The following is a 12,956-nucleotide window of genomic DNA, read 5'->3' as shown; positions in this document are numbered from 1 at the left end:
AAGGGATAACATTATCCAGCGACCGCCGTTTATCGCCAGCCGCTATCGGCTGCCGCACGCAGGCGTGCCTGTGAGCACATTCCAAAACGAATATTTTCTAGTCACTAGACTACTCGTTCACACTTGCGCCATCGTCCTCACTAACGCTGCCGTTGTGATCGCTGCTGCGGTCCCACAGCATGTCGTTCTAACGTCGTCGTCCAGCGAAATCCCGCACTTGGCAAACAGCCACATCACGACATCGCGTGGAACAGCTGAAAATTTTCCTCGCTGCAGCTGCCACACCTGTCTCACCCGTTGCGAACGTCGAACTTGCGGCTGTTCGTTTCTTCGACGTAAAAAATGGCAGCCATCTTGAATGTAGCCGTGAACGTGCGCCAGTCGCTTACAGGACCCGGAGCACAAATGACGGCTGACGAAGCACTACATTAAAGACTTGTGAAACGCGGCCGGCAATGGTCGAATGTGTCAGAGCCAGAGAGAAACTACCCGTGAATGGCATTGGCTCTTCCGTCGGCTACCGACACTCCCCGGCACCGCTGCCGTTCCGAGTAAGGATGCCGCCTCGATTGCTACGGTCCCTTGAGCGCCGAGCGCGCATTTGAAAGTAAAAGAAAACTTGTTGGACACTTGAGCTTCCCTTAGAACGTGATTGCGTTATCGGGCCGCCGCCGCTTATAGGCAACCGCAGTCAGCAGCCACGTGTGGGGAGTGTGGGGTGCCAGTTTTGCGCGTTGACATAGCAGCTGCTCAAGGCCAGCACCAAGAGCGATGCGACGGAACCACGCAGCAAAAATAAAACCACGTTGTAGCATGCCTGATATTTCGTTTGTCTCGCCTTTACTTACAGTGCGATGTTCTCGATTCCATTGTAAGTCCCCCCCCCCCCCCTCTCCCTCTCTTTGGATTTTCAAATAAAAGAAATAGGTCGACTTACAATCGTGTAAGTACGGTATTTTAATGCGTTTCGTGGAAGCTGAGTTATATGCAGACAAAATTTGAACTTCAGCGTTTTCGTGCCTTTTCCTCTCCTCTCGTACGCCAAAACGGCGAAGCTCCTCCGCTGGCCCCACTCACTCAGCCCCTCCCCTACCTCCGCCGGCTGCGGTGCGCGCTGAGTGGCCGCAACCGCGGTAGCGCGTGACACCTGAGAGAATTTGGCACAGTGAACCAATGATAACCCCCGTCTGCTGACATCATTTGCACGACGTGACGTCGTGTGCCAGGCTTTCGCGCGAAAGCCCGGCACCGCGCGTCGCCGTGAGATGCGAAAGCGGAAATTTTAAAAAATGTATTGTAAATTTCCCACTCGCTTTTGAGGTCTCGTACGCAGCATGGACACTCGGTGGCCTGTACTCTACATAGTGCAAGCATATTAAAGCCAAGCTCAAACACCCCTTTCTGTGGCCCTTTAATCCTTGCCTGCACACACTACTTTATCGAACAATACAACGTGAACAGAAATTAGGGGGCGACCAATGTAAACGTGTGTCAGAATGTGATAGCATGCACTTTGTGGCTCGGGCATTCCTTGTTTGGTGCGACCCTGCTATGGGAGTTCAAATCTTCTGCTATTCTGTTCTGCTCCATGCACGTCAGGTAGCGCTTCACTATGCCTTTTTGGCACACTGCATTTAGAAGCAAATGAAAGTTGATGAGGACTACGATACTCCAAGCGCAGCACAAGAGGCATGGATGGAAGTTGATGAAAATGACAATATACAAAGGACAGCATGAGGAGCTTGCAGTTTAACATGCGGGGAGAATGACTGTGCTGACGGCCAAGTGGCTTAAAGGGGTTGTGAAAAGAAAATGAAGCCGCCCGGTTGTAATTTACATTGATTCAATAAATATTGTACATGCCGATTCCGAAATATTTCAGCGCAATATTGAGTCTGCATTTAATAAAGCCCGTTGGAAATCGTTGCCTTTTTGCGCTCGTGAAACGACCATGCGGCCCCGGCGGCTGACAGAAGTACTACCCAACTACGTCACATTAAGACGCTTAGAAACTGATATATCTTTCAGTTTCGTTTACCCCAAAATAATAGATTAGTATGAAAGTTAGAAAGCGAAAAAAAGTGTGACAATTATTTGCACACGGAACTTTAATCGGCAAAGAACAGCACGTGATCCTAGATCAGTCATTGACCTGGGATCAGTTTCGGTTTCGGTTACGCTTCTCCGTTCTCCGTGGGGTCTTTCGTTTACATGAACTCGATAGCGGGTGGTTCTGTCAGGGCATCGAGTTGAGCAAGGCCGGCCAAACTCGACGACTCTCCGTTTACATGCGCTCAATACGTGATGCAGCGTGACGTCATTTTGACGCCACATTTGAGTACATATAGTGCTCTGACCTCTCGCTAAGCCGCCATGTTGTGTCGGCGACAGAAGCCTGGGATTGGCTACTTATGATGACGTTTCCTGTAGAGTTGAGGAGGACGCGTGCCGGGAAATCGAAATTAACTTTTTTTCGCTATTCGATCAACCCGGACGATGAAACGAATCACTGTACGCTATAGAATGAAGGGTCAGAATTCCAAATATACACGTCGTCCAAAATTTTCGGAAAACACTTCACGACCCCTTTAGAAACTGATATATCTTTCAGTTTCGTTTACCCCAAAATAATAGATTAGTATGAAAGTCAGAAAGCGAAAAAAAAGAGTGACAATTATTTGCACACGGAACTTTACTCGGCAAAGAACAGCACGTGATCCTAGATCAGTCATTGACCTGGGATCAGTTTCGGTTTCGGTTACGCTTCTCCGTTCTCCGTGGGGTCTTTCGTTTACATGAACTCGATAGCGGGTGGTTCTGTCAGGGCATCGAGTTGAGCAAGGCCGGCCAAACTCGACGACTCTCCGTTTACATGCGCTCAATACGTGATGCAGCGTGACGTCATTTTGACGCCACATTTGAGTACATATAGTGCTCTGACCTCGGTCAACTATGGGCCAGCAGGCCTCGCTAAGCCGCCATGTTGTGTCGGCGACAGAAGCCTCGGATTGGCTACTTATGATGACGTTTCCTGTAGAGTTGAGGAGGACGCGTGCCGGGAAATCGAAATTAACTTTTTTTCGCTATTCGATCAACCCGGACGATGAAACGAATCACTGTACGCTATAGAATGAAGGGTCAGAATTCCAAATATACACGTCGTCCAAAATTTTCGGAAAACACTTCACGACCCCTTTAAAGCAGCAGCAGGCGAAGCTGATCTGTTCTCACCGCCATGGGTTCGAATCCCACTTGGGACTACACGGTTTTTCTGCACTTTTTCTCATGTTATGTCGGGCTGGCAAGCGACATCATTCTTAAATCAGCACCGGTAGGGCTTATCAGAACCAGGTTACTCTTCCCGAGTTCTTTCTGAACGCCACCTTCCACAGCTGGCAGGTGGAGGCTTCACACAGATGCACCTGGTCTGGTAACGTCATTGCCCGCCAGGCAATCGGGATTTTGCTGGATGATGCCTAAGGGCACTGGGCAATTGCTCCAGAGAGGGTTGCATGCTATAGTGCGATAAAAAAAGCTTTCTAACTGATTGACCAATTGGTTGAGTGATCGATCTTTAGAGCTCACCCTGAAAGGCCAGCAGTGCTCCTTGCGGAAATTGGGTGGCGCCTCAATGTAGAAGTAGGGCAGGAAGCCATGCACATGGCAGAGCACGCTGTGGCCGCTGTCGGTGACACCAAACATGCGCACGATGGGCACGGGTCCCCGGCTCATGCCGGGCATGCCCTCCAGCGGTTCGCCCAAGTAGTGGTCCAGGTCCAACTGCTGGAACTCCAGGCTCTGTGACGTGGCGTCCCATGGCGCTGACAGCTGAGGCCGCCCCCACCGTACGCTCGTGCAGACATCATCGGGACCCGCTACGTGTGAACATGTAATTCAGAAATCATTGCTGCGATAGATGCGGGGCAGCCAAACAGTGATGCTTTTTCTGAAGACGTCGCTCGATGCATCTGCTTGGCTTAATCCTACAATAGAAAGTGGGCACGGAAGACAGAATTCTTGACAGCATAAAATGAACATGCAAAGTGAAGCTTTGGGCTAGTTGGCAAAACTTTCATGATATTAGTTTCCTCGCTTTTTTTATTTTTTGAGAGAGCTAGCATGATCCTTTCAGTATTATAGCCTTGAATCAATTCAGATATAGACTGCAAGTGCAAATTTGTAGGTGCATGTCTGACCGCTGAAGCACACACCATAGTAATAACGCTAACAATACACCAGAAGTCATAAATCCTTTCCAGACTTAAAAAGCGAGAACACAAGCAATGAAGAAGGCAACATTCAGCAACGTCATGAACAGTTCGGCGCTGAGAGCGAGATAAATGGGACAAATAAAGAATATTTCTGTGCAAATAAAGAAATTAAATAAAATGAAAGAATCATTCTCACAGGTCAAGCGGAACACCACCACTCTAAATGGCTCTGGGATCTTTGAGCTCATTTTTCTCTACTATTTCTTCTATTTATAACAAGGTAAGAGAGGTGGCATTTGTTTTAAACTAAAAGTGTTTATGGGGCCTACTCTTGAAATTACCTGACGACTGGTGCAGGCTCGACTGAATACAATGTTATCCAGGCGGGCTCAAAACACGAAGATGACGAAGAAGTAGTAGTTGGAATATAATTTTACATAAAATGGAATGGAATGAAGAGGAAGAAGAAGAATTGTTAGGGAGGATCACCTGGATTGTGTCAAGGAGACTCCTTTGTTAGTAATAATTCACAATTTCTTTTTTTTTAGCTCAAAATTCAACCTCAGCTACCTTATATGAGTTAATGCTTCACAACCGTTTGACTGTACAAGGCATCCTGGCCAATCCCCTACTGTGGGTACGTGCCAGTCCAACAGAGGACGACGACGATGACAACGACAACAACAACAACCTAGTGCCTCAGAGTAACACTACTAGACAGAAGTCAATGCTGTGCACGGCAGTGTGCGATGGAGCGCTCACAGTAAGCTCGCTGACCATGACAATCATACAGCCATCACTAATGAATTGGTACACATAATAAAGGGCCTCTGAATGTGTGCATGAGCACTGTTCAAAACCATGTCGGCAGGGAAGTCTCTCATAGAGGAAGAAGAGTTGGCATGAAAGAAGACCGGGTTAGGATGACCGCCGAGTGTGCATGATTCCATTCTTACAAAGGCATGGTCTACCAACCTCCAGTTAAGCAGCATAATGCAAGAAAAGAAATTTTATGAGACCGAGTAACAACACAATTAAAGCACCTGTTCTATGCAAAGTGCTACACATTTTGAAAGCCCCAAATGGCAGTTCAAATATCCTCGGTAAAAATAAATTTTGTAAAAAGTTTCAGTGCAAACAGACGAATACCACGAGAAAGATGACACACAAGCACTTGTGTGTGTATGTTGTCTTTCTCGTGGTCCGCGTGCTTCCGCTAAAACTTTTTACAAGATCGATATGCACCAACTCAGCAAAAAAAAGAAAAGTTTTAATGAAAATAAATTTTTTACACTTTTTTTACACCCAGAATTAACAGCATAGATATTATTTACGCACTTTTATGGGTGTGTGTTACATTTTAGTTGTTTCTAAGGTGCTTTGGAGTCAAATTACCATTTAAAATGCTGTGAGATGAGCTGGGAAGTGAAACCCAAGTCGGGGTACTGTGCCCTTGTGAGAACGAAATTACAGAGAAAAAAGGGTTGGAACGAAGGAAGAAACGGACTGGATAGGAACACCTACCATCATAAGCTTTCGTAAAGCCCCTTTTACCCATTATTTTGGTATTTCCTTTTTGTTATTCCTATATGTTTCTTTTCTTTTTCTGACTACCTCACATAAATTTAAGCTTATTAGGCCACATTACCACCCTCAACCACTTCTGTCACAGAAACTGAGTTGCCCAAATTTCTGAGATCATCCCATGTTTGTCGCATGCAATTTGCAATACAGGTAGTCACCACCTCGCTATGGCCAACCTCCCATGTGGGTATGTGCCATTTGATGAGGCAAACAACAACTGCTTAATGCTCCAGAGCAGCATCGTATTTGCTTGCGTAATGAATAAGCCTACATAATGAATGCAACCCCCTACTTTAGCACCGAAGATGAACAATTTTTTTCCCCTCCTGTAATGAATGCACCTCTTTCTTTTAGCGTGCAGTATGGTCATGATGATAGTGAACACTGGTAGGCACCTTTTAATGAAACACCAAAAGAGCTGCGCAAAACTGCAAAGAGCTATTGGTTGAATGTAAAGACCACTGCACCTATATAGCCACGCCTAAAAATGCTGAACATATAAAACATCTCTGGGGCATGCCAAAGCGGTAGCTGGTTTTCATCCAAAACAATAATAAGTGGCCACACCAAAAACTACTGAAAACCAATGAAAGATATTAACCTTTTGGAACTCCAGTTATAGCAATAAACATTCTTGATTTCAAACCTACTACCTTGAGTTCTCCACCTCCTAACAGCGAAAATGGTACCAATGCAAAAGGGGAAAGTTTATTTATAAAGAAAGTGAAAGACTGCCCTAGGCTAATTTTTTTTTTTTGCGAGTCAGCTCAATAGCATTGTCCAAAATGCATTTTCGCCGCCTATTTCAACCATTAAAATGAGCTGGAAGGAACCATTTGAGGTTGCCAAAGCTGTCCAGAGGAGCAGGTGTTTTTGTTTTCTGCAAGTGATTTCATACACACTTCTACTAAGCAGAACACTGGTGCGCGGTGAACGTTGTCAAAAGTGCCCGAGACGTCCAGTAGCAGCAGCAGCGCAACTTGGCCTGCCACCCTGGCATGCTGCAGCGCTGTGACAACGTCCGATATTGAATCAGCCGTGCACCGCATCCCATGGAAACCCGTCTGCCGCTCGTCAAAGAAATCAGCCTCCACAGCCCGCTCGTTCAGTCGCTGCAACGCCATATGCTCCATGAGCTTGCCTGCCGCCGATGTTAATGCCACTGGCCGGTATCTAACTCGTTTTGCTCTAAAACATTGTTTCCCGTCGTTTTAAGCACAAATTGAAAGCAGTCCAGAGGAGCAGGTGTATTTGTTTGCTGCAAGTGATTTCATACACAGTTCTGCCAAGCAGAACACACATAAACAATGATGCGCAAAAAAAAAAAAAACAGCAAGATGAGAGGTGCAATTTAGAAGAAGCAGATGACAAAAAACGTGATCAAATTCACCTAGAGCAGCCCAGAAAAGGTGTCACGTTAAGCTCATTCCTTCAATAGAGAGACAGGAAAAAAATTTCATTAGAAAAATAGAAGCGAAGGAAATATCCAGCGTGTCATGTCGAGCCCTCAATCCAGGTCTCACGAATGGTGGCTGTCGCCTTAGCCCTAGCCATTGACCAAGCTTGGTCAGCGGCTGATGTGCGTGCCAGCCTGTCTGCCTAGGAGGGACCAGAGATATAGGTGAGGGTAGTTTTTATCTAATGTTCAGATCTCAATAACAGGGAGAGGGAAGACCTACAGCGGAGACTCTTAGAGGGGCACGGCTGGTATGGTGAGAAAGAGGGAGGCTCAACACGTTCACAAAACATTAGGCTGTAAGTTGGTGCCCCAGAAATGCCTTTTTACGGGAGAGGGAAACACGGGAAAGGAGGAAATAGGTGCACCCACTCCGGTGAAATTGAAGGACGAAGCAGTAAGTCGGAGTGACTTGCACGGACTCGCTGCTAGTATCCCCAGGGTCCGGTCAGTGCATTCTTGGGGCATAGCGCATGCGCAGTCACTGCTGAGGATCCTTGCACGACCAGACATCCAAACCACTCCTTTAGAAAGATGATGCAGAGAGGAGAGGTAAAGATCAAGATCGAGGAGGGTGGTCATAAGAGAAATAAGGGTGTTAGTAAGTCAGCAGTGACAGGCAGTCATAGAATCAGAAAACTGCAGACTGGTTTGTTATTGGGAGGCCAGGAGGTAGGCGCATGGTGAAGATGACTCGGAACCAGGGAAGCACCGTACTCACCAACTGACTCCTGGGACTCGGCATCCTCCATCGTCTGCTCCTCGCTGAGCTGCTGCTCCATGAGGGCCAGCTCTGCTTCAAAGTCCATTGGCTCATCATCATCGTCATTCTGCCAGCGTGGCTTCTTAGCACTATCCTGCTGTGACTTCTTAGCACCACCTTGCTGTGATGAGCTTGGCCGCCCACCAGACTGCCTGCGTTTGTAGTCCATAGCTGACCAGTGAAGAGTAGCCTATCAATTAGATGACCCTGCCCTGCAAATGAGAATGGAATGAGGCACTTACCACTTTGAACCAATGGCAAAACTCAAAATAATGAGTACAACTATGCTGGACAGTGGCTGCAGATACAAGGTTCGATCCTTGCACAAGAAGTACACTGCCTATTCAGTATGAGACATGACCATGTGTGGCTTAACCATACATCCAGTCTATATGTTACATAGAGAAACACGCATTAGGTGTTCTTCATTGCACAACAATGTTGTGTCAGAAGCATTGTTACTGTTCAGTTTTTACAATGCCATCACCACATTGAATTATGGTGTACTTACGTATCTAGGTATAAATGTACATGTTCAGGCATGAAAATCTGTGTATTTTACATTTGAAGGAACATTGAGAACTCGATCCAATGTTCTTTGTTAAAAACCAGTTGCTCAGCTCTTTGAGGTTATGCTGGTGTTTGTACGGCAGCAAGTGATGCAATTTTTGAAAGAAACTTGAATTTAAAAAAGTGGGACACGGTTTTTCCTGCCACTCGATTCACACTCATGATGTGAAGACCGAAAAGGACTCTGCGATCACCAGCCACAAGTCAATGGCAGCATAGCCTGGCCTCAGAGATCTGTAGATATATCATGCAAACTTGACAGCAGCCTAGTTTGCTCATAAAAATGGCCGCTGATGACAATGCTCACATTTCATTTTTTCACCTTTTTCACTTTTTTCTTCATTTTTAAAAGGTTCAAGCTCAGTAAAAGTAGTGTCTTTATCATTAGTATCTGGTATTCCATTGATAGAGGCCAACGTTGACTTGTCCTTGGTGTATCTTTAAGGGCCCCCTGTCTGCCCTTATGTTGAAAATTTGCTATACTTCGGCGACTGTCAGACATCATTTCTGCAATGCACAGCTGGAAGATTGTCCACTGCAATAGCATCAGAGTTCACGTTGGAAGCGAACACTGCGACCTGATGCCATGAAATTCGATGACTGGTTGAGGGAGGCCACGTGACCTTGTGATGTCATCACAACCTGCACACCTTGGCAACCTGGCCAACGGATTGTGAGCAGCTTGCCCATTGTAGAATGTGGCAATTAAATTAACGATTGGTTGAGAGAGGTCATGTGATCTTGAGACCATCACAAGCTGTTCTGATGAGCCACCCTGATTGGTCGAGAAAAGTCATGTGGCCTTAAGACGTCATCACAACCTTCCCATCGCATTGTGAGCAGCCTCCTTCTATACTAGGATGCAAATGTCGGCACTGTCACAGCATAGCCGATACCTGCCTGCTACTGCAGCTAGCAGTCTGAATATGGCTGTAGATGTGGGCCGACAGTTGCAAAGAAACTGGCACAAACACACACAGAAGTTGCAACAGAAGCTGCGGAAAATGTGAAATCTAATGCTATCACATTCGGCTCTTAACAAGAATCAAGCGTCCCCGTAGTTTTTTGAAAGCGCTCACTAGCAGCAGAGTTACAGCTATTGCAATCACGCAATTCTGTCAGGCTTCTCTCTTCTTCCATGCTCTCTTCGAGTCAGTTTCTTGCACCCGTCCATCCGGGTGACATGCCTTCATAAGTGGAATTTCCTTTTCTCCTGCGTTTTTAGAGGGAGGCGTGGCATACGTCAGATGTCCACATAGTGGCTCTGCATTGCAAGTATTCTTTTCATGTGTTTTGCTTCCCGTCATTACAGTATACGCGAAACATGATTACCAGTATTGGAAGGCAGCAGCATGCAAATGTGCGAGCAGTTTTCTGACAAGACAGTATGACCGTGCTGACAGTAAAAGAGGAAGATATTAATGATATAAACAACAAACAAAGGGTAGAGTAATACCCATGCCATGCAGAGACATAAAAGATCAAAGCAAGGAACGAAAACCATTTTTTTGCTGTTGTTGTTGTGCCAGAACGAATGGTGCAATGAGAGTGAGAGAGCAACTAGCAGACACTGAGACGTCCGTGATTTGCCTGTGAACCAGAATGATGAGCCAATAAAAGGAAGTTTGCTGTGCCGTCACAGCAAAGCCTTGGGTGCCAGCACAGAGGATGAGGAAGTTGGCTTAATGAAAAAAGAGCTCAAATAGACACTGATTTGAATTTTCTTCACCTTCCAGGCTGCGCATGGCTATAATAGTTTGCGGAGACGGTTATAATGGCCTCACCTATGCCCTTCGCTTGTTTAATTAAATGTTTGGACATTTAAAACCTAGTCAGGGGCCTCTTAATGGTACAAAAGTTTTCAGTCAGTGTTGCAAATGAAGTCTGATGCTAAGAACCAGTCAGTCGATTGTACTGTTCTAGAGACACTTCCTTGGTGCATTTCAACAGCAGACTACTCTCTGAGAACCTTGTACTGGGTGCTTGGCTGGAAACTTGGAAAGATCTTCAAGTAGTGCAAGCACTCATTTGTTTCTTGTGCAATGTGGGTCTCAACCAACAGTTCTGAGGTGTACCCCTGATGTGCTTGTATATGTTTGTATATCTTTATTGTCCACATCTTCAGCCACCATACGCCCTTTTCTTCTCTTATCCTTGCTCAGTGCAGAGTAGCAGGCCAGATGCTGATCCTTCAGGCAGACCTTTCTGTGTTTCTTTCAAATATACCTCTCACTGTCTCCATTGTCGCCTTCCACCTCAATGCCCTGGCCATCTTGCACTACGGAGAAAGCTATTAATATGGCAACTACAACAGCATTGCCACCCTTGTGCACCACACCATACATCAATGTGAGCCCTTAGCAACAGTGCTTCAAGACACTAAATATTTCTGCGTAACAATAAAGAAACAGGCTTTTCACAGGTCTAGCACAATGCAAGGAAAACAATAAGTTGAACGTAGCATCATGTAGGAGACATGATCAACGAAAGCTGTGCACTAGAACCAATGCTTCAATACAGGAGCCATGCTAAGCTGTTTTCATGGCTCAGCTTTAGATACAATCAACAGCAGATGCCATTGGGAAGTACGGTTTCATAAAAATTAAATACCTTATGCAGCCCAGAGCTGTCACAAGCTCCCTTTCAATCAAAAACGAAAGTTGCGATCCCAACTGATGTGCCACATAATGAAAACTTCAACTCTGTCAATCACCCACCACTGCCTACGAAACCATACCGTGCAAACACTAAGGTAATGAGGGCAGCAGCTGTACCAAAGCGATCAGAGAGGGCTCGGCGCCAATGCAGACAGTTTTGGAGTCGCGGCGCGCATTGTCTTCGACGGCCTGTGAAGGTGAGCATCTTATGTGCGACATCTAAGTATTGTACTGTATCGCACGAACGAGATCGCACTGTGCTTCATGTGTTAATGACATGACTCACGCAGGGACGCTACTGCATTTCAGCTGCTGTACTTCGCTAAGCATCCAGCATGAACCAGAAAATTCTGAGTTGACCTACTCAGGCACTAGCAGAGGCTTTTTGGCCCTTTAGGACGCGATGTAAACAGAGTTTTGCCAACAAATGTTAAACTGCTCTCATACAGCCAAGTGCACCGGCGTCACCAACCAAAGCAACGCAGTGCTTCGCACACGAGAGTATCAATGGTTTAAAACTTGTTTTTAATCGAACGTACTGTTTCGATTTCCTGTGCCGAAATGCACAGGGCTACAGCTGTGCGACTGTTTGAGGTGTAAGCGATTTTGGTGTGTTTCCGTGTAACAGAGGAAAAAAAATCACATACAAAGATATCTACGAGCAGACATTGAAGGGTACAGATTTGACAGCCTACAAGTGCATCGTGTGCCTGGGAAAAGTGAATATCGTATACCTTTGAAGTGCAGCGGCGTTGAGAAAACTACACAAAAGCTCCGGCAGGCGCGTCGTTGCACAGTGAAGTTCGGTTGCCAAGTTTCGTGCACGATTCTAGATACTCCGCTTTACCTCCTCGGCATGTACAGCGAAAACATCACCGTTTTATTAGTTTAAAAACGCTTTACAGTGGCGCAACACACGCCATACACATCTACCTTGCCATACATAGCGCGCAATATTTTGCTCATTTTGCGCGCGAAGTTGCGCAGAGTTGCTTACAGAATTCACTTTTGCAGCGGCTCACGCATGCTCTGACATGCTCACGGCGGCCTTGTAAACAAAGCTGCTTCAGAAGCGCATCATTCTAGTAGCCATTAGTTGCCATAGAAGTACTTTTAGCAAATTAATTTTGTTACGAAAGCAGGATGTTGTTTCGTTTGCTTTTAACAAAGTTCTAACCACTCGCCTATTTTCCTCCCCCCCCCCCCCCCCCCCGGCTGGTTTCCTGGCGCTAAATATGAATTCATGACTCAACTCAGACTCAACGCGCTGTTACGCACTCTCACTACCCACTTTGTGACAATAGTTGTGTAGATATAGTGTAGAGTTGATGCACTTACGAGTAACTGCAGTCCGCGTGTGCGCGACGTTTTGGCTACAATTTCCGCACAACAACAGTGCCGGGTTTGCATGCATGTGCAGTTTGTCATCATGACATAGATCACTTCAAACAGTGTAGCCACCTGCTGTTACTGTTTCTTGGGTTTCTTGAGGTTCCACCAAGGGGAGGTTACGGGGGTAGCTGGCGGCGGCATTGATGCGAGGGGTGGAAAGCTTGTGGTGCTAGCCAGCACAAGCGCATCGCATGTGTTTGACAGGTGCTTGCGCGAATCTACGTTTGAAAAAAAAAAATCGTATTTAAGTCATATCTCGTTGTTAAAAACCTTTTGTAGGAGCCCAAATTTCCCGGCTCATGCGCCTTATATTATGATGAGAC

General features: G+C 46.1%; 1 protein-coding gene across 2 annotated transcripts in view; it reads right to left on the bottom strand.

The window, feature by feature from the left end:
- PolD1 (DNA polymerase delta 1, catalytic subunit) overlaps window positions 1–12,275 on the bottom strand; it is a 79,099-nt gene extending 66,824 nt beyond the window's left edge. Inside the window, exons 1-3 of one of the 2 annotated variants that reach the window (XM_077661463.1) lie at window positions 11,976–12,275; window positions 7,973–8,226; window positions 3,586–3,875 (exon numbers count right to left, since the gene is read on the bottom strand). In XM_077661463.1, coding sequence (XP_077517589.1) covers window positions 3,586–3,875; window positions 7,973–8,183 — 501 coding nt within the window. In that variant the 5' untranslated portion in view covers window positions 8,184–8,226; window positions 11,976–12,275. The remainder of the gene's footprint in view (window positions 1–3,585; window positions 3,876–7,972; window positions 8,227–11,975) is intronic. The other variant, XM_077661464.1, reaches the window with a different exon arrangement.
- Between the last annotated feature and the right edge of the window lie 681 nt (window positions 12,276–12,956).

The sequence above is a fragment of the Amblyomma americanum genome, chromosome 4, assembly GCF_052857255.1.
Source record: "Amblyomma americanum isolate KBUSLIRL-KWMA chromosome 4, ASM5285725v1, whole genome shotgun sequence".
NCBI lineage: Eukaryota > Metazoa > Arthropoda > Arachnida > Ixodida > Ixodidae > Amblyomma > Amblyomma americanum.
Note: the sequence above shows the minus strand (reverse complement) of the source record. Positions and strands in the feature narration are given on the sequence as shown.